At 36.4% G+C, this 25,252-nt stretch overlaps 3 protein-coding genes across 3 annotated transcripts; 1 reads left to right on the top strand and 2 right to left on the bottom strand.

Annotated features, from left to right (window-relative positions):
* The first annotated feature begins 1,884 nt into the window (after nucleotides 1-1,884).
* On the top strand, nucleotides 1,885-4,335 carry LOC116730546 (G2/M phase-specific E3 ubiquitin-protein ligase-like). The gene is made up of 7 exons (XM_032579868.1): nucleotides 1,885-1,968; nucleotides 2,056-2,177; nucleotides 2,286-2,596; nucleotides 2,673-2,851; nucleotides 2,928-3,100; nucleotides 3,175-3,389; nucleotides 3,871-4,335. The coding sequence occupies exons 1-7, from the start codon at nucleotides 1,900-1,902 to the stop codon at nucleotides 4,113-4,115; spliced, it is 1,314 nt and encodes a 437-aa protein (XP_032435759.1). The 5' UTR covers nucleotides 1,885-1,899; the 3' UTR covers nucleotides 4,116-4,335.
* On the bottom strand, nucleotides 4,259-8,003 carry LOC116730552 (uncharacterized). The gene is made up of 3 exons (XM_032579880.1): nucleotides 6,443-8,003; nucleotides 5,955-6,139; nucleotides 4,259-5,846 (listed from the first exon to the last, which is right to left on the bottom strand). The coding sequence occupies exons 1-3, from the start codon at nucleotides 6,596-6,598 to the stop codon at nucleotides 5,078-5,080; spliced, it is 1,110 nt and encodes a 369-aa protein (XP_032435771.1). The 5' UTR covers nucleotides 6,599-8,003; the 3' UTR covers nucleotides 4,259-5,077.
* Nucleotides 8,004-14,076: 6,073 nt separating this feature from the next.
* On the bottom strand, nucleotides 14,077-22,345 carry LOC116730540 (uncharacterized). The gene is made up of 14 exons (XM_032579857.1): nucleotides 20,675-22,345; nucleotides 19,226-19,297; nucleotides 18,880-19,113; nucleotides 18,692-18,798; nucleotides 18,438-18,606; nucleotides 17,518-18,346; nucleotides 17,216-17,340; nucleotides 16,952-17,074; nucleotides 16,790-16,855; nucleotides 16,445-16,533; nucleotides 16,243-16,348; nucleotides 15,752-15,854; nucleotides 14,805-14,860; nucleotides 14,077-14,400 (listed from the first exon to the last, which is right to left on the bottom strand). The coding sequence occupies exons 1-14, from the start codon at nucleotides 20,696-20,698 to the stop codon at nucleotides 14,308-14,310; spliced, it is 2,196 nt and encodes a 731-aa protein (XP_032435748.1). The 5' UTR covers nucleotides 20,699-22,345; the 3' UTR covers nucleotides 14,077-14,307.
* Between the last annotated feature and the right edge of the window lie 2,907 nt (nucleotides 22,346-25,252).

Genomic DNA, 25,252 nt, shown 5'->3' with positions numbered 1-25,252 from the left:
ATCTGTGCTTGGTCTTGTTTAAATTCATTATTGAAAACATCTGTTCGCACAGATAGGTGCTTCCAAACGTGGACAAAACACGAGCTGCATGGAGTCGAAGCTGTGGCATCAAATCAGGGGGCAGGAGACGGTAAAAGTCCTCGATTGAAACATCACGGGACTTCGCTCTTTAGCTTGTTAGCTTGTCGATGTTTCAGTTTTATTCGCTGGGAAAATTAATAATCAGCTTGAGGTGACTCTGCTGCACTCTAGTGGCGAGAAGCCGTAATGTTGGTTGGTAAGAATCGGAAGGCATTATGGGATATGTAGTTTGTAGTCAATTCGTGCTCAAAACCTATTTTAAGTCAATCAATGGGGCTGTAAAACGGTGGGGGGGGAGAGGAGGGGGCGACATAAAATGACGTAGCGGGCCACATGTGGCCCGCGGGCCTTGAGTTTGACACATGTGCTCTAGAGGCTGAGAGTACCAACACACAACATTTGGGGGAAGAGCAGGTCATTAATTTCAAGAACAATATATGCATTTTAGTTTTATATCTTATTTCTGATGTTGACTTTAACAATCTTTGTGCTGTATTCACAATAGACACTGCTAGATTGGCGATCTCTGCGGTCCCAGCAAGACGAAGAGTATGAAGAGTCTTTGTTAGCAGACCAAGAAAAAGTGACTTACCATTTTTGTTATCATCACTTGGTGTTGCTGTTGTTGTTGCTACTCACAATTTTTTTTCTACCAGGAAAGGAGAAGACAGTGTTACAAGGCCTGGGAGGAAAGACGCATAAAAGTAAGAACTATTACATTTTTAGGATGATAGTGGTTTATGGATTACCTAAAGGCTTTAGTGCTCATGTTTTAGTCAATTGAAGAACGCCAGCAACGACTGGCGGCATATGAGCAACCGTCAAGTGGACTGCTGTTGAAGTTCAAATATCCGAATGGATTTATCAGAAAGAGAACTTTCAATGTGTCGGACCCAATTCAGGTAATGTGTTCATTCAGAGAATGTATCTTATTTATTTTCAAGTAACTGAAATTGCATTACCCTTTTTTAAAGGTCTTGTTTGACTTTGTCGGACAAGATGAAATGGCAAGTGAAATATTCAGTGTTCAACAAGCAACATCATCCAAACCAATTGAGAGTACCTCATCAGGCTCACTTATGGATCATGGCATAACAACATCTGCAACTCTGTACGTGCTTTGGATTTCAACTCTAGATATTCAGGTAAAGTAATTAAGTCCAAATTCCATACAGTGTCGTCTCAGTATTTTTTATTTTTTTCCCCAAAATGTTTCAGAATGCTCCAACTAGACTTTTTACTGGATCCCAGAAACGAGAGCATTTAACACCAGTATTGGCTTCTCTGCATTGGTTACCAGTTTGTTATCGGATTGATTTTAAGTCTTTTATTGGTTTTTAAAACTTTACATGGCCTAGCTCCAGCTTATCTTCAAGACTTTCTTCACGACCATTCCAGTGCTAGAACACTTCGGTCAAATAATAAATTGCTCTTACATATTCCTTGCACCAGACACTTCATATCGCTCCTTAAAACTCATTTTTATTCTTTGGCTATTTCTAAGGCCTGACATTGTAATTTACTTGTCTGTTTTAATTTGTGTTTTATTCTTATGTATTTTTGTCGGTGCTGCATGAATACTGTACAGACCTTTGGTGGAATTAATATCTGTTTTGAAAGTGCTTCATAAATAAAATTGACATGATTAGGTTTTTGTTTTATTTTGTTTAGGAAAGGTGTCCAGTTCAGGCGAATGTAGTGCTGGAGCAGTCACTGTCTTCGGTCTGAAGTCTACAGACATCGCTTTCTGACCAAGCACTGACATCTTTGTCAGCCCAGTCACCACTGGCCCCAGCATCTCCTCAAGTGCTGTCGACCATGCTCAACTCCCCAGAAACATCAACTTCGTTCTCCTCCCAGGCAACTGTGTCCCAGCCCTCCACTCAAGTACAACCAATTTTGCCGTCTTCTGAAGTTTCTTTGGTTGCAACCTCAAGGCTGCCCCTCTCCTACAACTCTAATCTGACTCCACAGGTGATGACCATTGAGGACCAGGCATCAGCTTCTCCATTTACTGAGCAACCTGTAATTCTCCTGGAAGACCAAGAAGAGCCACCTGAGTCTCCACAACATCCACCAGAGTTGCCTTTGGATGAGTGAGTCAAAATTGCATATTCTGGCAGTGTCTTATGAAATTAATTTTGACAGTTGCAAACCATTGTTTACTCCAACAATACACAATAAAATGTATTTTCTTTTTACAGAACAGATCTTCAGACTATATTAGCAAAACTATACAGCAAGGTTGATATGACTTTCTCTCCTACAAGCAACCAAATAAATGTGTGCAGAGACAGGATTTTAGAATGGAGCCTGCATGCCTTCAGAAGACGCCGTTTTGATCCAGCAGCAAAACTGGATGTTATTTTTGTGGATGAAGAGGACAACGCTGAAGGGGCAGTTAATGAAGGTGGTCCCACAAGGGAGTATCTAAGACTGTTAATGAGGGCCATTCATCAATCTAATGTCTTTGAGGGGCGTGAGAATGACCGCCATCTAGCTTTGGACACTAGTGGTCAGTATTCTTTCCTTTTTTTTTCTTCCCAATTCTTAAGGATGGAAAATTGTCAACTAACATTTTTTTTCTTTAGGGCTGGAGTCAAAAATGTACAACTGTATTGGAAAAATGATATCAGTCTGTTTGGTGCATGGAGGCATTGGACCACATTTCTTCTCTCAAAGGCTGTATGACCAGATTTGTGGCACATTGTCTCAACCTACCCTGGTTGAGGAAGTTGTTAACCATTCATTCAGACAGCAGTTGATCAAAGTTAGTAGCAATTTTAAGAATTTTGTTTATTGATCAAAAGCTTAAATTCAGTTTCACATCCTTTTTTTCTTTTAAGATTCAGGATACAAACACAATCGTGGAGGCAAACGAAGCCATTATGCAGGCAGCAGATACCCTGAGCACTGTTGGAGCATTAAGGCGTGTAACTACTCTGGAAGAGAGGGACTCCCTTGTGCAATCTGCTGCAGACTTCTTTGTAAATGGCCGAGTGTGCACTGCATTGCAACAGTAAGCAAGATCCTAATTTTTTCTATTAGAAATCTTGTATTCTAAAAGTAAGACCATATTGTCATTTCTTAAAGGTTTATGGAAGGTTTGAAGACTCTTAATGTGCTAGACGAGATTCAGAAAAACCCTGCAGTCTTTCATGAGTTGTTTGTCTGTAAGGAGAAACCACTCTTGGCACGGGACCTGAACACACTTTTCCAAGTGTGTTTTTCTGTGCAAGGCAGCAATAAGAGGAGGATAGAAAATCAAACCATATGCTACTGGAGAGACTGGTTGGTGGATATTGAAGGTACAATTATTGTGATACTGTAAACACAATCTGTATCAATTACATTTTATGACCTATTTATCACCACTGTCCAAAAAGAAGTAATCATAGTTTGAGTACAGAGGCAGACTTTCTAAATGACTAGTGACAGGACCAAAAACAGTTAAATTACTAGAAAAATCTATTTCCTGGAAAGTCTTTTTGTTAAGCTGCCATAGATATTGTCTGTCATTTACCAGTGAATATATATATATTGGGTAATTTGTTGCATAAATGCATACTTTTACATACTATTTACAATGATCATGCTTAGTCATTTTTCATCTTCAAAATGTTTATTGATTTATATTTACTAACAAGAAATGCATTGTCACCACCAATATAACAAGATTGAGGAGGAACAAGGACAGATATTTAACACATTTTCTTCCATGTCTTTAAGAGTACGTACACACTGGATACCTTATAACAAAAGTAATAATTTCAACATTTTGTCTTTCAGAAGGAGAATGCAGTCCCATTACCCTTAAAATGATACTGGAGTTCGCTTCCGGAGCATCCACGGTACCTCCACTGGGCTTTCCCCATCGTCCACAAATTGAATTCCTCCATGAGGCTAACAGAGTCTTCCCAGAAGCAAATACATGCCTTGTAGTACTCCGCCTTCCTGTACACCCAGCCTATGAGTCTTTCACAAAGTACATGACAGACGGGGTGCTGCAGGCACCTACCTTTGGTGTTGCATAATCAGCTAAGTGTAATAAGTAGTTCTTTTAAAAAAGAGTTCGAACGTTTTGAAAAGTTAAGTGTTTTAAAGCAAGTTATAGTAAGGGTAATGTAATGGCCAAACTTGGAAAATATTGAAATGTAATGTAATTGCTTCTTTTTTATTCTTGCAAAGAATAGATGTCTTATTAACCACTTTTTGGTTTCACAATTTAAAGGTGGATGTTTGAGCCACACTGCAGAAACAAAAGGTCTTATCACGTATTTTTGGACTACTTTCTAGTGCAAATTTCTTAGTACACTAGAGATAAAACTAATATACATGTAACTTTTCATCAAGATATGAGCTTGTTTTAAGTCCAATTATTTAGCATTGTTGAAAAAATAGTTACATTGGCATATTAATTTCACTTATAACTGGACATCTTTCCCTTGCTATAAATGAACTAATCTGACAATGTAATAAGTTCTTCTTCATCAATATTAAGGAAAAAATGACTTAAAACAAGCTCATATCTTGATGAAAAGTTACTTATATCTTACTTGTGACTTATTTGAAGTGATTTTTGCATTGGAAAATCTTAGGTAAGATTTTTGTTTGTTTTTTTCTGTGTAAATGGGCATTGTAGTTTAATCTTTTGTAATGATTGTTCTAGTTCATGTAATGCTCATTTGGATTAAAAACAAAATCCAATTCTAAAGATGCTCAAAGGTTCCAAAATATACATTTGAAAAGGGGGTTGGGATATACTAGTCATTTCTACATGAACATTTCCAAAAGTAGAATTTTTATTGTTCTTTCCCTCTCCAGAATGTGTAATTAATTTGTCATGTATTTAAACACCTTAACATTTTATAATTAAATTTGTAAGGTTACATACTCATATCAGTTCTGAGTTTTATTTGTAGTAATTGTATCTTTAGAACAATGCATTTGATCAAATGTTCTTGATGTTTGTCACTCCGCAAACAGTGACATGTACTTAAATCAATAAAGCATTTGCTATTTCTGCACAACAGGCCTGGTATTTCTCCTTCAGATCTGAAATATGATTGACTGCAAGATTAACTGACTGAAGTTGCTGCTGACTGAGCCTAGTTTGGGTTGGTTCTACAACTACACTAGGAACCTCTTCAGCATCAGTGGCTGGTAGTGGCCATAGGCCATGCTGTTGCAGAAGTTCTTCAAGAGTCTCTGGTGCGTTGGAATTTTCCCCAAACACGTTGTTAGTTGCTGTGCTGTTGGCACCCATGTTTGCCAACATCCGTTCAGTCCAGATTTGTGTTGGTGTTTTATTATTTTCTGTACGCAAGGAATGGTGGTTCCATGCCTTTCTGAATTGTTCTAGTCGGCTTTGAATCTCAGGAAGAAAAACTATGTGAAGAGAAAGTTTGTGCACATCATTGCTGGGATCCAAGAAGGCTGAATCTTCAAGATTATAAAACGTGCTATAAAATGGTTCCAGAACATGTAAAAACACATCCCTCCAAAGACGCTCAATTCTCTGATTATGGATGGATTCCCCAGTTAGATGACTCCGACGTTCAATGCCCTGAAGGAGGTTCATCACCAGTGCCACTTGCACATTCTCTCCACCATGGTCTGACCTCACTCTAGAAGGTAAGCCATAGAGGCCTGTTGCCTTGAGAAAATGAAATAGCACTGTTGAGGCGCGATTGTCTGTGCTGCAGTTCAAGTAAGTGATTAAGCGAGAACATCCATCGATGCCACCATGGACCACAAAGCCCCACCTAAATGGAAATACAAAAAATGTATAAGGAATAATGTATGCAAATGTGTATAGTGAATTTAGTTCTAAGACATCTACTCTGAAATACATCCTTGATATTTTCAGATACCTTATGAGATGCATGTTGCCATCAATATGCCATAAACTGTTGGGATACGGCACATGATAGACACGTCGAGACACTGCACTGCTCCACCTCCTTGCAGTTGCCATTGGGTTGATTCGAGCCATCATCTCACGGACCTTACGCCGTGGAACCACTAGTCCTCGTGCATGCAACAAGCCTCGCATCATCTGGTTCAATGAAGGACATCTGGTCTTACTATTTCGAACCATCACACAATTTTACATTTTGAAAGTAATCTTTTACAAAATATAGGTTTCAGATTTCACATCTGGTCATAAAATAAATGATTTTTTTTATCATTTGTGACACTTAACATTAAATAATTAGTATTCTGCACCACCACTGTTGAACATATTACTTGTTCAGAAGTAATATACACTGCTCAAAAAAATAAAGGGAACACTTAAACAGGTGTTTAACACTTAAAGTGTTCCCTTTATTTTTTTGAGCAGTATATTTAGATTCCATACCTCAGTCCCAGAATTTGGATACAGGGATTGAAGTTGTCTGATATTAGTTTCAAGGTCTTCATCAGTCACTGCAGCCAACCTTCCCCTGATTGGTACCCCAAGTGCTTTGGACTTCTTATAAAGAAATGATGTTGAGCATCCAAAGATGGTTGCCATCCTCTTGACCGTGTGTCCTTGGGCCAAAAGAAAGTTGATCTGCTCTCTTGTAATATGAATTGCTGGTCTACCTCGACCACCTAAAATAGAATCATATTCAAATGCATCAGCATAATGCTTACTTTATACATCTGTTTTTCTCTGTCTGTCTATATCTGTCTATCCTCTACAGGTGTCCCTGTGTCTCCTAAAGGTGACACTATGCACTTCACATAATGTATAAATTTATTTTGATATACATAATTTTCTGTTGCAAATGCATAAACAGAAAGCTTTAAACTTTTATAGACGCTGGAAAGCAACTTAAAGTGTGAATCAGACATGAACCGGGGGTGCGCTTTTATTTTCAGAGGAGGTAAAGGAGGGAGCTGTAATGCCTTGTGTCGTCTAGCATGTCAAAATCAAGAGCTGGCTGGCTTTACTATCATTTCCGAAGAGGCAGATAGCTTTACCACAATATAAAAACTACATCTGGTTATTACCTGAACTGGCCCGGGCTGCAGAATATTCCCCACTTCCAGCTTGGACATGGGTCGATAGTAGCACTTTCAGCTCCCCCAAGCCGTTTTTCAGTGCATTGTGTGTGTCGGCAGAAAGTAAATCAGAAATTCTTTGCAAATTTCTTAAGCATTCTTCAAGTACACGATTTTCGCGCTCTCCGCATATCCCATACTGAAGAGCTCTTTCTATATTGTGGCATTTTCTTACAATTTTGTCCAAAACTGCCAGCGCCATTGAATGTTCATGCAATTGTTTGGACAGCTCAGTACAGCCAAAGAGGGGCTTACACGCAATCTCTTAATTCAGATATCTAAAATTGTAATTCTGACTAGTCATAATTACGTTCGAGATATCTTACATTATAATTACGGATGTATGACCCTTCCAATGACGGATCCTGTGACGTCATTTGAGATATCTTGAAAGGAATTTTGACTAGTCAAAATGTAATTGAAGATATCTTGAATTATTATTCTTCCTAGGCAGAATGTAAATAGAGATATCTTAAATTACCATTCCGGATAGTCAGAATGTAGTTTGGTCTAGTCAAAATGCAATTTTAGATATCTGGAATGTAATTACGGATAGTCAGACGAAACCGAATTTATGTTAAAACGGCTTGCCATAAAGGGCGGCAAAACCGAATTTATGTTAAAACGGCTTGCCACAGTGTAAGCCCCTCTTTGGCTGTACTGAGCTGTCCAAACAATTGCCTGAACATTCAATGGCGCTGGCAGTTTTGGACAAAATTGTAAGAAATTGCTACAATATAGAAAGAGCTCTTCAGAATGGGATATGCGGAGACCGCGATTTTATTATATTAATATTAATATTCCGCAGCCCGGGCCAGTTCAGGTAATAACCAGCTGTAGTTTTTATACTGCCTATAAAGCTATCTGCCGCTTCGGAAATTATAGTAAAACAGGTGTTATGCCCAGAAATGCATGCCTGCCGAGAATTGCATCCCCTGTCGCGGGAGCGCGCATCTTTCTAAACTCTCGCATTTTAATGAGGAAACGGACTGAAATATGACCGAAGACGAAACTTTTAAAGATATTCGTAACAATATCACGTTTCTTAAACATGTCAGCCTTAAAACGGTGGGTTTTATATCGCAGATTAATTGAAATAAATACGGTTTTTACACATTTATTGAGACAAATGAGTCGAACGTTTTTCAGTCCGTGTCTGAAGAAAATGCTCTCCGCATTTGGTTTGAAATTTCCCGATTTTTCTTTTAACATCATATTAGCTTAAAGTATTACAAAACAGAGGCCCATTATGTAGAACATTTTATATCATGCTTAACTGTCTAGCATATTAATGTAGAGGGGATGCATTTTAATGACTGAGCCTGCCAATATTTGTATCCCCTGTCTATTGTTGATATGAAACGTATAGCAGTTGCACAGAGAATAAGTGTCATTACGTAGAAAAGGTGAAGTCCCTCTTAACTCTTCATTTCTTCAAGTTAGCAGAGGGATGCATTTTCTGGCATAGCAAATTATTACCTTGCCAATATATGTAGGCCTTATATATTTTCCACAAATATAATTCTACTGATACAAAATGTATACCAGCAGTTCATAAAACAAGTGTGATTGTATAGAAAAAGTAATTTCACTCTTGACTCTTTATTTCTCCATGTAAGCAGGGGATGCATGTACAGCAAAGCCTATTATTAGCCTGCCAAAATATGCATGGCCTCTCCATGTTCTTCAAATTTTATCCTATCGATATAAAACCCATACCAGTAATTCATAGAACATCTCTGATTATGTAGAAAAGGTGAAATCCCTCTTTAATTCTTTATTTCTCCATGTTACCAGGGGAAGCATTTTTTTGGCAATATGGATGTCGAGCCTGCCAAAATATGCATGCCCTACCTATTTTCCTCAAATATTATCTTATTGATTTAAAACTTATATCAGCAGTTCATAGAACAAGTGTGATTTTGTAGAAAAAGTTATTTCACTCTAAACTCTTTATTTATCCAAGTTAGCAGGAGATGCATTTTTTGGCAATATGGATGTCGAGCCTGCCAAAATATGCATGCCCTATCTATTTTCCTCAAATTTTATCCTATTGCTTTGAAATTCATACCAGCAGTTCATACAACTACTCTGATTTTGTAGAAAAAGCTATTTCACTCTAAACTCTTTATTTATCCAAGTTAGCAGGTGTCAAGAAAATCCGAGCTCATCCCACTTCCCCATGCTGGAGATTTTAGTTTAACAGTAATAATAAATAAAGTTCTCTTTAAAATGAATCACTCAAGTGACATCTAGGCCCAACAGTAGACTTAAGTGTCAATAAAATAAATCTGGTTGTGTGTGTTGTTTTTGTCTCATGCAAACTTTGCTTTAATTCTACTTTTTTCTATCTAATCATAAGAAATCATAGTCAGTCAGAGAGAGTCATTAAACAGGAAAAGCAGGTTTCCTGGAAAAAGAGGAAGTAAGTTTCCAGCCTGCAGATTTATAAAAATAGCTGAGACTATTTCTTATTTTAAAGCATGAAAGTTTTAAAGAATGAAATCTAAAACATTTTGAGTAATTTGATAAGATTCAAAGTAAAATACTTATATTAATAATGGTTTACTTGTAATAATACTTACACTTACATTTGTGGGAACACTTACAAGAAAAACAAGTAACTGTAACTTTGGCATCAAATAATTAGAATGATGGATTATTCTTGGTTTCTTTTCAGAAAAACATCTGTAATAACTCACATTAGGATTATAATAAGGATAATTAATAAGTTATGGTTATAAAATCATAAATGAATGATAAATCAGAGAAGCTGGAGAAAATAAATGTGATATAAGTTATGGTTATAAAATTATAAATGAATGATAAATCAGAGAAGCTAAAGAAAATAAATGTGATATAAATGTGATTTTGACATTGAACTTGAAATGGTGTAAAAAGGTGTAACTGCAATTAAACATCACTGATATGTTGGAGGTAGAGAGTAGGTGAAAGGTGAAAGGAAGGGAAAAAGGGGAACTAACAGGAGAGCAGAGATGATCAACGCCTTATTTAGAGAAAAGGTCATGCAGGCAATGGACATAGGAGGTTGAGCAACCCTGACATTAGCACAGACATCAGGACATAATGTCTGTAAGACAGTGATGGATATGAGATCATCTGTCTAAGCAGACAGCCAATGAAAACGCGGATAAACCCTATAAAAGGTGGGTGCAAAAGAGGAACCTGTTGTTGGATCCTCCGGGCAGCTTCGAGCCAAGAGATGGACAAAGAACTCTGCAGCTGAAGAAGAGCCGGGGCCACAGAGCCGAAGACTGCTCATGGAGACCAACCGGTCAGGCCCACAACCTGTGGCTTCGAATCGCACTTCTCTCATCAGCTGGGTTCAGACCCCAAAGACAAAGATGAAGACAAAGACAAAGGCAAAGACAAAGAAGAAGAACTGGTGCCTTTTTTCCTGCCAGCACCAAGTCCTGTGTGACCTCACCATCCATGCGGAGAAGAAGCTCATCAGACCTACAGAGATTCCTGCCTTCGCCGATCAACATCTTCCTCCTGCTGCAGCACCTTCTTCATCTTCAATCATCACAGAGATTCCTGCCTTCGCCGATCAACTTCCTCCTCCTGCTGCAGCACCTTCTTCATCATCAGGCCAGGTCTGGGGTTCGAAACGCCAAACTCCGTCCGTCTCTCTCAAAGGTTCCCTTTTTTAGTTCTCAGTATCAGCAGTAGGGAAAGATAGACTAGATGATTGATTTTACTTATTTGATTATTTCTGCTACTGAATTAAGCTGTACTGACCCTTGCAAAAATGCCTTACTAATAAAATATTTAGCATAAAGAAAATCTAAAAGATGTTGTGGACATTCAGTTAATGAGTCACCTTAAAGTTCTTTGATGGTTGTAAAATAGCTGTGATGTTTGATTCTGGAGAGGAAAAAGTGGAAAATGTTTTTAGGTTGCTGGTAGCCCAAATTTAAAACGTCATCCTTGGGACTCGCCCGAGTCACTAAAACCTACCTGGTTCAATAACAAATGCAAGTTGTAAAATAGAGAACGAGCGACCGTTAACAGGTGTGCTCTGTGAAACTAGTTGGCTGCAGGCTGCTCAGTCTGGCTAATTCACAGGGGGAAGAAGGGTGGGACACCTGGATGTAGGCCGTCAGATAACCAGGCGAATCGTTTCTCGAAACCAGCTTAAACAGAGTTTACTTCAGTTCTGGACAGGGTAAATCCCGGCAGATTTAGGAAACTCAATTAACCCGTTAGAAGGAGAGATGGTAGCACATCTCCCCTCTCAGAAGAGGAAGTACGAGAGTGAGAGAGTAGAGACAGAAAGGGGGGGGGGGGTGTTGCGCAACAACACAGGGGATGCATTTTGTGGCAATATGGATGTCGAGCCTGCCAAAATATGCATGCCCTATCTATTTTCCTCAAATATTATCTTATTGATTTAAAACTTATATCAGCAGTTCATAGAACAAGTGTGATTTTGTAGAAAAAGTTATTTCACTCTAAACTCTTTATTTATCCAAGTTAGCAGGGGATGCATTTTTTGGCAATATGGATGTCGAGCCTGCCAAAATATGCATGCCCTATCTATTTTCCTCAAATTTTATCCTATTGCTTTGAAATTCATACCAGCAGTTCATACAACTACTCTGATTATGTAGAAAAAGTTATTTCACTCTAAACTCTTTATTTATCCAAGTTAGCAGGGGATGCATTTTTTGGCAATATGGATGTCGAGCCTGCCAAAATATGCATGCCCTACCTATTTTCCTCAAATTTTATCCTATTGCTATGAAATTCATACCAGCAGTTCATACAACTACTCTGATTATGTAGAAAAAGCTATTTCACTCTAAACTCTTTATTTATCCAAGTTAGCAGGGGATGCATTTTTTGGCAATATGGATGTCGAGCCTGCCAAAATATGCATGCCCTATCTATTTTCCTCAAATATTATCTTATTGATTTAAAACTTATATCAGCAGTTCATAGAACAAGTGTGATTTTGTAGAAAAAGTTATTTCACTCTAAACTCTTTATTTATCCAAGTTAGCAGGGGATGCATTTTGTGGCAATATGGATGTCGAGCCTGCCAAAATATGCATGCCCTATCTATTTTCCTCAAATATTATCTTATTGATTTAAAACTTATATCAGCAGTTCATAGAACAAGTGTGATTTTGTAGAAAAAGTTATTTCACTCTAAACTCTTTATTTATCCAAGTTAGCAGGGGATGCATTTTTTGGCAATATGGATGTCGAGCCTGCCAAAATATGCATGCCCTATCTATTTTCCTCAAATTTTATCCTATTGCTTTGAAATTCATACCAGCAGTTCATACAACTACTCTGATTATGTAGAAAAAGCTATTTCACTCTAAACTCTTTATTTATCCAAGTTAGCATGGGATGCATTTTGTGGCAATATGGATGTCGAGCCTGCCAAAATATGCATGCCCTACCTATTTTCCTCAAATTTTATCCTATTGCTATGAAATTCATACCAGCAGTTCATACAACTACTCTGATTATGTAGAAAAAGTTATTTCACTCTAAACTCTTTATTTATCCAAGTTAGCAGGGGATGCATTTTTTGGCAATATGGATGTCGAGCCTGCCAAAATATGCATGCCCTATCTATTTTCCTCAAATATTATCTTATTGATTTAAAACTTATATCAGCAGTTCATAGAACAAGTGTAATTTTGTAGAAAAAGTTATTTCACTCTAAACTCTTTATTTATCCAAGTTAGCAGGGGATGCATTTTGTGGCAATATGGATGTCGAGCCTGCCAAAATATGCATGCCCTATCTATTTTCCTCAAATATTATCTTATTGATTTAAAACTTATATCAGCAGTTCATAGAACAAGTGTGATTTTGTAGAAAAAGTTATTTCACTCTAAACTCTTTATTTATCCAAGTTAGCAGGGGATGCATTTTTTGGCAATATGGATGTCGAGCCTGCCAAAATATGCATGCCCTATCTATTTTCCTCAAATTTTATCCTATTGCTTTGAAATTCATACCAGCAGTTCATACAACTACTCTGATTATGTAGAAAAAGCTATTTCACTCTAAACTCTTTATTTATCCAAGTTAGCATGGGATGCATTTTGTGGCAATATGGATGTCGAGCCTGCCAAAATATGCATGCCCTACCTATTTTCCTCAAATTTTATCCTATTGCTATGAAATTCATACCAGCAGTTCATACAACTACTCTGATTATGTAGAAAAAGTTATTTCACTCTAAACTCTTTATTTATCCAAGTTAGCAGGGGATGCATTTTTTGGCAATATGGATGTCGAGCCTGCCAAAATATGCATGCCCTATCTATTTTCCTCAAATATTATCTTATTGATTTAAAACTTATATCAGCAGTTCATAGAACAAGTGTAATTTTGTAGAAAAAGTTATTTCACTCTAAACTCTTTATTTATCCAAGTTAGCAGGGGATGCATTTTGTGGCAATATGGATGTCGAGCCTGCCAAAATATGCATGCCCTATCTATTTTCCTCAAATATTATCTTATTGATTTAAAACTTATATCAGCAGTTCATAGAACAAGTGTAATTTTGTAGAAAAAGCTATTTCACTCTAAACTCTTTATTTATCCAAGTTAGCAGGGGATGCATTTTGTGGCAATATGGATGTCGAGCCTGCCAAAATATGCATGCCCTATCTATTTTCCTCAAATTTTATCCTATTGCTTTGAAATTCATACCAGCAGTTCATACAACTACTCTGATTATGTAGAAAAAGTTATTTCACTCTAAACTCTTTATTTATCCAAGTTAGCAGGGGATGCATTTTTTGGAAAACCTATTATTAGTCTGCCAAAATCTCCATGCCCTACCTATTTTCCTCAAACTTTATCCTATTGATGTGAAACTCATACCAGCAGATGAGGGAACAAATGTGAACATGTAGAAAATGTTATTTCTTTAAGATAACCATTAAAAGGATACTGAAGAAAATAAATCTCACATTACAACTTTGCTAAATGTAAAGCATGCACAAACAATTTTTATTTTTGTTTAAGATACAAATTAAATCAATATTTTATTATATTCAACAAAAGAATATTCATAACAGCAATTTTTGGAAAACCAGTTACGTGAAAAAAAATTGTCAAGTTTAAACTACTAATCTACTGAACTGCAGTCATTTATGATGAATATTGCTGCAAACATTAAATCTACAAACACATTTCACAGCAGTAGTCTGTGTTGGTTTGCTTGAAGTTAATGCAGTCTTGGTGGTACCACCAGTTGCATCTGTCACATGCGATCTGTAAATAAAAAAATCAAAATGGTCAAGTAATAACAAAGAATATTCAACATAAAGAATGTTTTTAGGTCCTTATCTTTTTACTGAAGCTATATTGGGTTTTGTCAACATAAAGCTTCTTCTTAATCATCTATATATGCTTGGTAGCCCAATATTTGCGGAGATGACAGCCTGTTCCTGACATGTATGGAGGTAAAGAAATTCTAGGACCATAAGCAACTGTGTTTAATGTTTTATGACTGTACTTAAAAAAAAACTTAAACAACTTTCCACTTACCTTCCTTGGGTGTTTATTTATTTTATTATGATTTTTTTTTTTGTATATATAAATACTTTGCAACTATTTTAAGGATGGTATATGGTTTGCTTGAATTTATTTTTCAATGCATTACATTGTTGTCTTACCCACAAATGATCTTTGTCCTCACTGCCACAGTGTCTGCAGAGGTTCTCCACTGACTCTACAGAAAAACAAACCGCAACTTTAAACCAATGTTATAAAATAAACTTAATGGTATTTTTTTTTTTTTTTTTTAAATAATTACATTTGTTAGTGCTCTTTAGAAAGTTGAACAACAATAATCCTCTGTGTGTATCTCAGTCGTCTAATCATCCCTTTTTGATAATGTTTGGTCTCATAAAGTAATACAAGTAATAAAAACTGCACATCATATTGGTATATTAGGCAGGATCACATGGTGTCTGTCTACTCATGAATTGAAACACATGTATTTAAGGTATTTCTGGGATTTATGGTAAAAGAAAGTATAACTTAGTGTTTACTTTTTTATAATTTCCTCCAACTTATGCGACTGAAAGTATAAAAATGGCATTCAGAAAATGTTAATATGTCTACATACATATATATATATATATATATATATATATCTTGTGAAAGTTGTCATTTTGTAAATGTTAATTTTATGAAACACAGTAATGAATATAATGGTTCACATGATACATCTCATTCCAGTTTTGTACTTTCACAAACTGCAAGTCCTTTTTGTTTATTAAGTTACATTAAAGCTACTCAAGAAAAGTGTAATTGTATCCTAGAACAATTTTAAGTTTGTTAATTATGTTTTTTGCATCAATAGTTTTACATTGGGCATTGTTATGTGTAATTTATTTGATAGAGATCAAGGCCAGGTGTATTGAAATGTTCTTTACTAATTGAATTTGATATAAACACTAGCATGATTGTACTTCACACATCTGCAAAGTTCAATATTTTAATATTTCTAGTTAGATAAAATAGCTAACCTAACAATTCTTTGGTGCATGCATGATTTTACACACAACATTTTATCCCACACACATAGGAACTGAATAAAAAAAATTCAAATAGACACCTGATTCAGAAAGAAGTGTGGAAGAAATGTCGAGGTTGGTTTTAACAGCTTCTGCTGTCGATGGAAAGTTCAGGTCCTTGTTTTCCAGTATGCACTCTGCAAACTGTAAAGACAAATATGATTTTTGGAAAAAAGAAAGAAGATTAACAGTAGACACACTATAAAGACAAAATATTTGTCAAAGTATTATACTGTCATATACAGGACATGGCATTTGTGAATATTTAAATATTGTTGCTATACTTATTTCAGACTCTTTCCATTGTCGTTAACATAAATCAACCATGTAATAAAGCAATAGAATTCATTGACTACATTATATTTTAGGCAGAAATGCACAGCTTAAGTTAGCCAAAGCTGTTCATCATCTTAAAAGGTCTACTCATGCAAAATAGCATTAGTTTAATGGTAATGTGATTATTAGACCACCACTTTCATATTAATCTTTATTTCACATCAAAAACATAAACTACCATATAAACAGCACTTACTTTAAGTGCAAACACACCACAAGAAACCATGTCTTGTTGGATGGCATGGGTGACAGTTTCACATTTCCACCTGGAGACTTTCATCCCTTTGCTTCTCATAAATGCCCTTGTTGAGAGGATAAAAATGTTAAATTAACATTCTAGTTATCCAGTTATGACATATTTGATTATAATAAACAATAATTGTTCTTGTTTTTTTCACCTTGTTGCTTCCAAGCACCTCTTCACATCCTTTTGGGACTCTCCAAGTGAGTTAAGGAAAACTGTCCTTTTTTCAAGTGGATAAATTACCTAAGGATGAAAAGGTAATGCCCAACTCAGGATTTTTCAGTAACAATATAAATTAAGAAGTGCCCAATTCAATTAATACTTTAAAGAATAAAAATCAGTTGTTGTGACTTTCGGTGTATTTGTGTTATAGTTTTATTGACATTTCCAATCATTTTATATTTCATTTTATAAAAGTCTTTCTTGTTCTCACACAATTACAAAGAAAGACATGTCCTTCAATAAGTAAAAAAATATTTAAAAAGCATTTGCTTCTTACCACTAGCATCCAATGGTGACTTTCATTAACAATACCCACTATTATCTTGAACTTTTCTGGATCAATCTAAGACAAAAAATTACATGGAAAAGTTGAAAAATTAATTATAACACTTCATAATATCAAATGTAATTTCAAATTTAAAAGGTTTTCCACACAAACCTTTAACCTGGAACTTTTTTTGAGCCAAATCCGTGACATTTCAAAGCTGTCAATTATTCTGGCTTTTTCCTGATGATTCCTATTGTAGTTATTAACCATCAGATGTAGGTAGGCATTAATAACCTGAAAAGAGTCATATTTAAAAAGAGCAAGTTTAATGCATAGCTTCTCTAAAAGTTTATTATAAGTGCATTTGAAAGCCTGATCTAGCAGGACAGAGACAGTGATATCCATCCATCCATTGATTTATTGAAATTAAGGTACCTCACTCTCCAGCTCCTGTCCCGGACAAATTCTGGCAAAGTCCGAGCTAAATAATTTGTAGGGTCCAATCTTCGACAGTAGGACATATGTGTCTTTATGTGTTCCTCCCCACACCTTGTTTAAAACTAAGAAATATTTCAGAAATACAAATATTAGTCATAAATACAAAAGAACATGTAAAATATGATGCCAATGTAGATTTTATGATTACTTATTTTATATAAAAATTTGAAAATATCAAAACACATTCTAACACTGATTAAATTATGCAAGGTCAATGTAATTTCCACATGACATTATACCTGTTGAAATCGTGTCAGACATGGTGGTTGGAAGGACTGTAGCAAAGGTGGTCGGAGGGACTGGAGGAGAGGCTGGAGGAGAGGTGGTCGGAGGGACTGGAGGAGAGGTGATCAGAGGGGCTGGAGGAGAGGCTGGAGGAGAGGTGGTCGGAGGGGCTGGAGGAGAGGCTGGAGGAGAGGTGGTCGGAGGGGCTGGAGGAGAGGCTGGAGGAGAGGTGGTCGGAGGGGCTGGAGGAGAGGTGGTCGGAGGGGCTGGAGGAGAGGTGGTCGGAGGGGCTGGAGGAGAGGTGATCAGAGGGGCTGGAGGAGAGGCTGGAGGAGAGGTGGTCGGAGGGGCTGGAGGAGAGGCTGGAGGAGAGGTGGTCGGAGGGGCTGGAGGAGAGGTGGTCGGAGGGGCTGGAGGAGAGGTGGTCGGAGGGGCTGGAGGAGCAGATGTTGGATTTTCTGTTTTTTGTGTGGTCATCTTATGTGGAATTCGTGGATTTTCTGGTTTGAAGTGTTTGAGATGGTCGATACTGATATTTTTAAACAGTGCTCCATTTTCTGAAATAAGGTCAGCACTCTTTCCCTGGAGGGCTGATATTTTGAAAGGTCCAAGAAAGTTGGGCTCCAACTTACCCCCTTTTCTTTGTTGACTCCTCACATTTTGCCTCAAAACCAACTCTCCTACACTGAATGACACGTTTCTGCTGGCTGAGCGCAGCCTTTTTTTTGTCATTGTTGTTGATCTGGTCACATTTGCCTCAATGACCTCTTTAATGGCATCCAAATGCTTTATGCATTCTGTCACAGTCTCTTCCTCCATAACCTGCTCAACAGTGTTGTTGATCTATAACACACATCAATGTCTGACTTGAAGAACATGTGTAATTGACGTGTTATTGTAAGACAATTGAAATTTTACTTTTAATGTTTCAAACCTCATATTTCTCTGGGATCTCAAACGGATATCGAGCTTCACGTCCAAACATAAGAAAAAAAGGGGAAAACTTTGTAGTCATCTGTTTTTTGGTCCTAAGTCCAAACATGACCGCATCGAGATACTCATCCCAGGTTTCTGGTTTCGACCCCACAAGTTTGCACAGAGACCTGAAGACAAAAAGATTAAAGTTGATATTATAATATGATTTATCCTGTAAAATTGGGACTTTTCTTGTCGACGAGTATCAGCTACCTTTGGATAGTGGCATTCATTCTTTCCACCAAACCATTTGTTTGTGGATGGTAGGGTGCACAGAGACTCCTTTTAATGCCCACTTTTTCACAGACATTCTTATTTATCTGTCACAACCATAACAAATTCATAAGTCAAAAACTGCATGCCACATTTAACAAAAATTTTTTGATGAAATACAACTTTACCGAATTGACAAACTCTGTGCCTTGGTCTGTCAGAATTCTTTTAGGGGCTTCAAATTGAAAAACAAATTTAAGAATCTGTGTAGTGACCTCTTCTGCAGTTTTACTGGTGATTGGGTACGCCTGAGTCCATTTCGTGTAGTAATCTGTCATCACACAGATGTACTGATATCCATTTTTTGTGGTTTTTAGTTTCCCTATAAGGTCCATTCCAATAAGCTCGAAAGGATGTGAAACCTTAAATGGAAAGATGAAAAAATTAAACAATAAACATTTAATTCAGCCTTATGTTATGGTTGTCAGCATAGAGTAACATATTATATTCCTTTAATTATTTTATTATCAATACCTTTATTGGGGTATGTTCAATGGTGTCTTTTATTTTATACCCTGCAGACTGACACACTTCACACTCTGATACCTGCAGAAGTGATAGCATTTGAAAAGTTTTACATATATATATATATATATATATATATATATATATATATATATATATATATATATATATATATATATATATATATATATATATAAGGCAACGAATAAGGCAAGTCCTGAGAAGCCAGCTCAATGGCAAGAACAAAATCCGCGCAATAAACAGCTATGCCCTGCCAGTAATCAGATACCCTGCTGGAATAATTAGCTGGCCAAAGGAGGAGATAAAAGCCACTGATATTAAGACTAGAAAACTACTAACAATGCATGGAGGATTCCATCCCAAATCCAGCACCCTGAGACTGTACACGAGCCGCAAGGAAGGAGGCAGAGGACTAGTGAGTGTGAGAACCACAGTCCAGGACGAAACAACTAAGATCCATAAATACATCAGGGACAAAGCCTCAACAGACAATGTGCTCAGTGAATATCTCAGACAACAGGGAACGGAGGTTGAGGTGCCAGAGATACCATCATGGCAGGACAAGCCCCTACATGGGATGTACCACCAGCAAATAACCCAAGTGGCTGATATCAGTAAATCCTACCAATGGCTGGAAAAAGCTGGACTCAAGGACAGCACAGAGGCCCTCATCCTGGCCGCCCAGGAACAGGCCCTAAACACCAGAGCAATAGAGGCCCAGATATACCACACCAGACAAGACCCAAGGTGTAGGTTGTGCAAGGAGGCCCCTGAGACAGTCCAGCACATAACAGCAGGGTGCAAGATACTGGCAGGGAAAGCGTACATGGAACGACATAACCAAGTTGCAGGCATAGTGTACAGAAACATCTGTGCAGAATATGGACTGGAAACCCCGAGATCAAAGTGGGAAACACCCCCAAAGGTGGCGGAGAACGCCAGAGCTAAGATCCTGTGGGACTTCCAGATCCAGACAGACAAAATGGTAATGGCGAACCAACCAGACATTGTCGTAGTGGATAAACAACAGAGGAAAGACGTTGTGATAGATGTAGCAATACCAAGCGACTGCAACATCAGGAAAAAGGAGCACGAGAAACTAGAGAAATACCAGGGCCTCAGAGAGGAACTGGAGAGGGCCTGGAAGGTGAAGACCACAGTGGTGCCTGTGGTCATCGGGGCCCTCGGGGCAGTCACCCCCAAACTGGACCAATGGCTACAACAGATCCCAGGAACAACATCAGACATCTCAGTCCAGAAATGTGCAGTCCTTGGCACAGCCAAGATACTGCGCAGAACCCTCAAGCTCCCAGGCCTCTGGTAGAGGACCCGAGCTCAGAGGATAAGAACCACCCGCGGTGGGTGAGAAGGGAAATTTTTTATATATACACACATTTGATTTAGGCATGTATTCAATTATTTTATATGTGTTTTTACCCATTTGTTTATGTCTGCTGTCATTCCAGGCCAGTAGAAGCGTCTAGCTATGGCATCTCGTGTTTTCTTTTGGCCAGTGTGACCTCCCGAGGCACTTGCATGGAAAGCCAAGAAGATTTCGTTGGCTTTTGTTGCACCACAGACAACTTTTGCTTTTAAATCTCTTCCCTGGCCTTTCACATACAACAGTTCTTGTCCTACCACCAACAAATAAGTAACAGAAAACACTTATTTTGGAAAAATGTTATATGTAAATAAGTCTGTTCAAAAAGCTTTTGAAAAAAATTTATTTTAAACACAGAGTATATTTATATGCCATATCAAAGTAACAGTATTCAAAACAAAATATCGACTTAGACATATCCATTCCACTTTAATGCTGCAATTAATGTAAATTCAAAACTTTCATTTGGTTTGTATACTCACAACTAACAAGCCATATAATTCAGTTAAATTTCTTCCCTTAGTGAAAAATGCTTTGAGTAGTTTTAAAAACAAAGATAACACTGTAGACTGTACTGTTAACATTCTATTCACATAACAAAAACAATAAGAATGTATTGAAAGTAATACATTCAGAAAAAGAACAGATACAATTACAGAAGACTTCAGAATAATACTGACCTTCAACTTCGTAGTTTTTCGCTTTGCGACGAATTTCAGCTTTCTGTGCCTTTGAAAAACCACTCTTGTAAGAACCATGAACTTTGTATTTAAAAATGGTTTCAAAAAGCTTAGGGTCCATATTTTCTAATGAAAATAACAAGAACTCCGACCACCAAGACCAACCAGAATGAACAGAGTCAAACTGAATAGTTTGATATGCTCCACTATGGTTAACTATGCTCTTAATTGGATAATTAAGCCCCGCCTCCTTCGTGGTCTACAGATCTCTTTATGCTGAAGTTTGCATTTGTATTACATATATATATATTGTATTTATATTGAAAATGATGCAAACAGTGTGGTTTTTCAAGTCACATCTACACTTCAAAAGAAAAATTTCACTTGTAGAAAAGAAGTATCTCACTTTCTTCGCAGACTTGATTTTCAGAATATTTATATTTATTTTTCACTTGTATTGTGGAATAATGAAGTGAGTTTTGGGGTTAAAAATAGAGAGGCGGTGCAAGTATAGTGGAATATGGATGGGCAATATGGACTTATAGGTTTATCAAAATTCCTTGATTATCTATTTCTTTAACAATAAATGTAACAAAACTAACGATTTCTTAATACTTTCTGATACAATATTATGTCTGTGATATTTTGTTTCAGCAATCATAGCATGAAAAAGCAAACAGTGCTAAAGAATAACATAAATGTGTGCAATATGCATAAGTAGGACACTGGTTATATAGACAAGTGTGACTTTTAAGTGCACACAATAACTGTATCGAACAATAAATAGAAATTTGTTCATATAAAATGATGCTCTCAATAATTTAAATTTTTTAGAAAGGGAATCATTTACAATTACAAAACAGACAATTGGAATTGTAAATGGTTATTACGACATTAAATCCAAATGTTGAACATGACATTTTTAACGATATCATAACTGACCATGCTACATAATAATAAAACGTAATATGTAAATTTCATATATAGATCAAAATAAATAAGGCATGCAAATTTTGGCAGGCTCGACATCCATATTGCCACAAAATGCATCCCCTGCTAACTTGGATAAATAAAGAGTTTAGAGTGAAATAACTTTTTCTACAAAATCACACTTGTTCTATGAACTGCTGATATAAGTTTTAAATCAATAAGATAATATTTGAGGAAAATAGATAGGGCATGCATATTTTGGCAGGCTCGACATCCATATTGCCAAAAAATGCATCCCCTGCTAACTTGGATAAATAAAGAGTTTAGAGTGAAATAACTTTTTCTACATAATCAGAGTAGTTGTATGAACTGCTGGTATGAATTTCAAAGCAATAGGATAAAATTTGAGGAAAATAGGTAGGGCATGCATATTTTGGCAGGCTCGACATCCATATTGCCAAAAAATGCATCCCCTGCTAACTTGGATAAATAAAGAGTTTAGAGTGAAATAACTTTTTCTACAAAATCACACTTGTTCTATGAACTGCTGATATAAGTTTTAAATCAATAAGATAATATTTGAGGAAAATAGATAGGGCATGCATATTTTGGCAGGCTCGACATCCATATTGCCACAAAATGCATCCCCTGCTAACTTGGATAAATAAAGAGTTTAGAGTGAAATAGCTTTTTCTACATAATCAGAGTAGTTGTATGAACTGCTGGTATGAATTTCATAGCAATAGGATAAAATTTGAGGAAAATAGGTAGGGCATGCATATTTTGGCAGGCTCGACATCCATATTGCCAAAAAATGCATCCCCTGCTAACTTGGATAAATAAAGAGTTTAGAGTGAAATAACTTTTTCTACAAAATCACACTTGTTCTATGAACTGCTGATATAAGTTTTAAATCAATAAGATAATATTTGAGGAAAATAGATAGGGCATGCATATTTTGGCAGGCTCGACATCCATATTGCCACAAAATGCATCCCCTGCTATCCGTAACAGCAAAATAGCTAAATACATGTCTGATTGGGTAGAGAAATAAATAAAATAAAAACTGTGTATAGAATTATGCACTAAAATAGTAGATAAAATGTTGATGGAATAAAATACAATGAGTTAAAATAGGACTTTTTTAATGGGTAGAGGATACAGACAAAACAAAGATCTTTGGAGAAACAGGCTCTAACTGTAAAGGGACTTGCAGCCCCCCCCCCTTGCAGCAGGAGGGCCACAGGGCTGGGCTGTAACTGCTACCCCACTAGATTCAACTAATTAACATGTGAAGCCTCTTTACATACCACTGTAGATTATAGGAAGTTGTAGAGAGTGTTTATCGTTACATTACGTAGGATTTTGATGTAGTTTGGTTCCCTAGATTTGGTGAAACATTTTTTATTGTAGATAGTTTCAGCAAGCACATACAGAGTGAGCAAGGAATAATGTGGAAAATGTTAAATATAAATTTTTGCATCCAAACACTGAGTCTGTGACAGCTGTCTTGACTGTCACACACAAATACTCTTGGTAATGATTTACTGTTTTCCTCTCATATTACTTTATATATTGAGTAGTGAGTGGTTTAGATTTTATCTTTAAATTTGTTTTCATTAGTCTGACTTTTTATTTAGCTATTTGTGTCAGTTCTTTGTCTATTTGTTAAATATAACAAATTACTTTCTTTCTTTTGAGTCACCAGTTTCCTCTTGACCCGTTCGAAAGGGGGAGGGGGAAATTTGGTCTTTAGTTTAATTTCTTTCATTTGTAGATTTAGTGATATACTGACCAGTATTTGTTAGGGTTTTGTGTGTTTAATTGCCCCTTAGTGTGTGTTAATGGTCTGATCAGCCATTATCTAAGTTCCCCTCATGTCTTGTTAGGTCAGTTTGTGCTTACGTCGTTCTGTTACTACCTGTGTTGTTTTTTGTTATGTTGATTTCAGTAGGGGCCCAATTTATTATTTTTGGATTTTCTTTGTTGACTGTGTTTGAATTTTTATTCAACGTCTCTCTGGCTCGTTTATGCAAAACCTTCGCAGAGTCTTAATTGGTACACATGCTTTGTCAAACGCTAGTGAAAATTTTTGAGAAGTTTGTAAAATGTCTTATTTGACAATCATAACAGTAATATGTAATAATGAGTTTTAAAACTTTAATGTGAAATATTTTGGGAAAATAGTAATTTTGAAGGTTTAAAGCATCCTACAATAAATTGTTCTGTTTGTTTTGAAAGTTTGCCTGTTAGGACGGGGGCGGAATTGAATTGGGTGGATTTCTCAGTAAAATAATGATCCTGTTTCATCAACATCGTTAGTTAACATATTAGGTAATGATGATACATTAGCTAGTAATGTATCATACAGAGGGAGAATATGTTATGGCTTTATTTTTATTTTTATTTTTATTTTACTTAATTAGATTACTGGAACACTTATATTACTTAAACAAAACTTTTGAAGAACATGTCTGATATGTGCTTATTTTGAATGGATTTGAGTTGTTCTCCATTGAGGGATGTTCTGATAATGGGCTAACATATTTTGAGAAAATGGATAAATTTATAGTGATAATGAAGCATATTTTGGTTAATTGACTTGGGAAAATAATTATAGAAATTAAAAATATTATTGTGTCAGCCATTTTCAGAGCATTGATTTAATGGAGCATGAATGTTTTAAGAAATGTTTTGAAGAATCTGTTCTTGATTAAAGTTATCACTAATCAGTAAAAGTACACAGGTGGGATTATAATGATTTTTTCTAAACTTGATTTTTGTTTTGATTTACAAACATTTAAAACGATTTCGAATAAAACTTTAAATTCGACGACAAGTATAAGCCTAGGTACAATTGGTGTATTTTGAAAATGTCTGGATTTGTTTCATTATAATTTCTCCAAGTCTAATTTTTGAATTTTGTTTAAGGAACACATGTAAAATGATTTACACAGATAACCAATAAGATCTAGTTTGTTCTATAAAAGTAATTTAAACGGGACTGTTTAATTCACATTGAGT

Source organism: Xiphophorus hellerii, chromosome 13 (genome assembly GCF_003331165.1).
Source record: "Xiphophorus hellerii strain 12219 chromosome 13, Xiphophorus_hellerii-4.1, whole genome shotgun sequence".
Taxonomy (NCBI): domain Eukaryota; kingdom Metazoa; phylum Chordata; class Actinopteri; order Cyprinodontiformes; family Poeciliidae; genus Xiphophorus; species Xiphophorus hellerii.
The sequence above is the reverse complement of the archived record's forward strand: the minus strand, read 5'-3'. Positions and strand labels throughout refer to the sequence as shown.

Excerpts from the sequence above, each read along its gene's own strand:
- LOC116730552 (XM_032579880.1), bottom strand. The coding sequence starts at position 6,598 with ATGGCAACCATCTTTGGATGCTCAACATCATTTCTTTATAAGAAGTCC. Across the intron at positions 6,140-6,442 it reads ATCCAAATTCTGGGACTGAG|ATGATGCGAGGCTTGTTGCA; the intron begins GTATGGAATCTA and ends TCATTGAACCAG. Across the intron at positions 5,847-5,954 it reads GGCAACATGCATCTCATAAG|GTGGGGCTTTGTGGTCCATG; the intron begins GTATCTGAAAAT and ends ATTTCCATTTAG.
- LOC116730546 (XM_032579868.1), top strand. The coding sequence starts at position 1,900 with ATGCTCAACTCCCCAGAAACATCAACTTCGTTCTCCTCCCAGGCAACT. Across the intron at positions 3,101-3,174 it reads GTGTGCACTGCATTGCAACA|GTTTATGGAAGGTTTGAAGA; the intron begins GTAAGCAAGATC and ends CATTTCTTAAAG. Across the intron at positions 3,390-3,870 it reads CTGGTTGGTGGATATTGAAG|AAGGAGAATGCAGTCCCATT; the intron begins GTACAATTATTG and ends TTTGTCTTTCAG.
- LOC116730540 (XM_032579857.1), bottom strand. The coding sequence starts at position 20,698 with ATGACAGCAGACATAAACAAATGG. Across the intron at positions 17,075-17,215 it reads GACAGGAGCTGGAGAGTGAG|GTTATTAATGCCTACCTACA; the intron begins GTACCTTAATTT and ends GACTCTTTTCAG. Across the intron at positions 14,861-15,751 it reads CACACTTCTTTCTGAATCAG|AGTCAGTGGAGAACCTCTGC; the intron begins GTGTCTATTTGA and ends GTTTTTCTGTAG.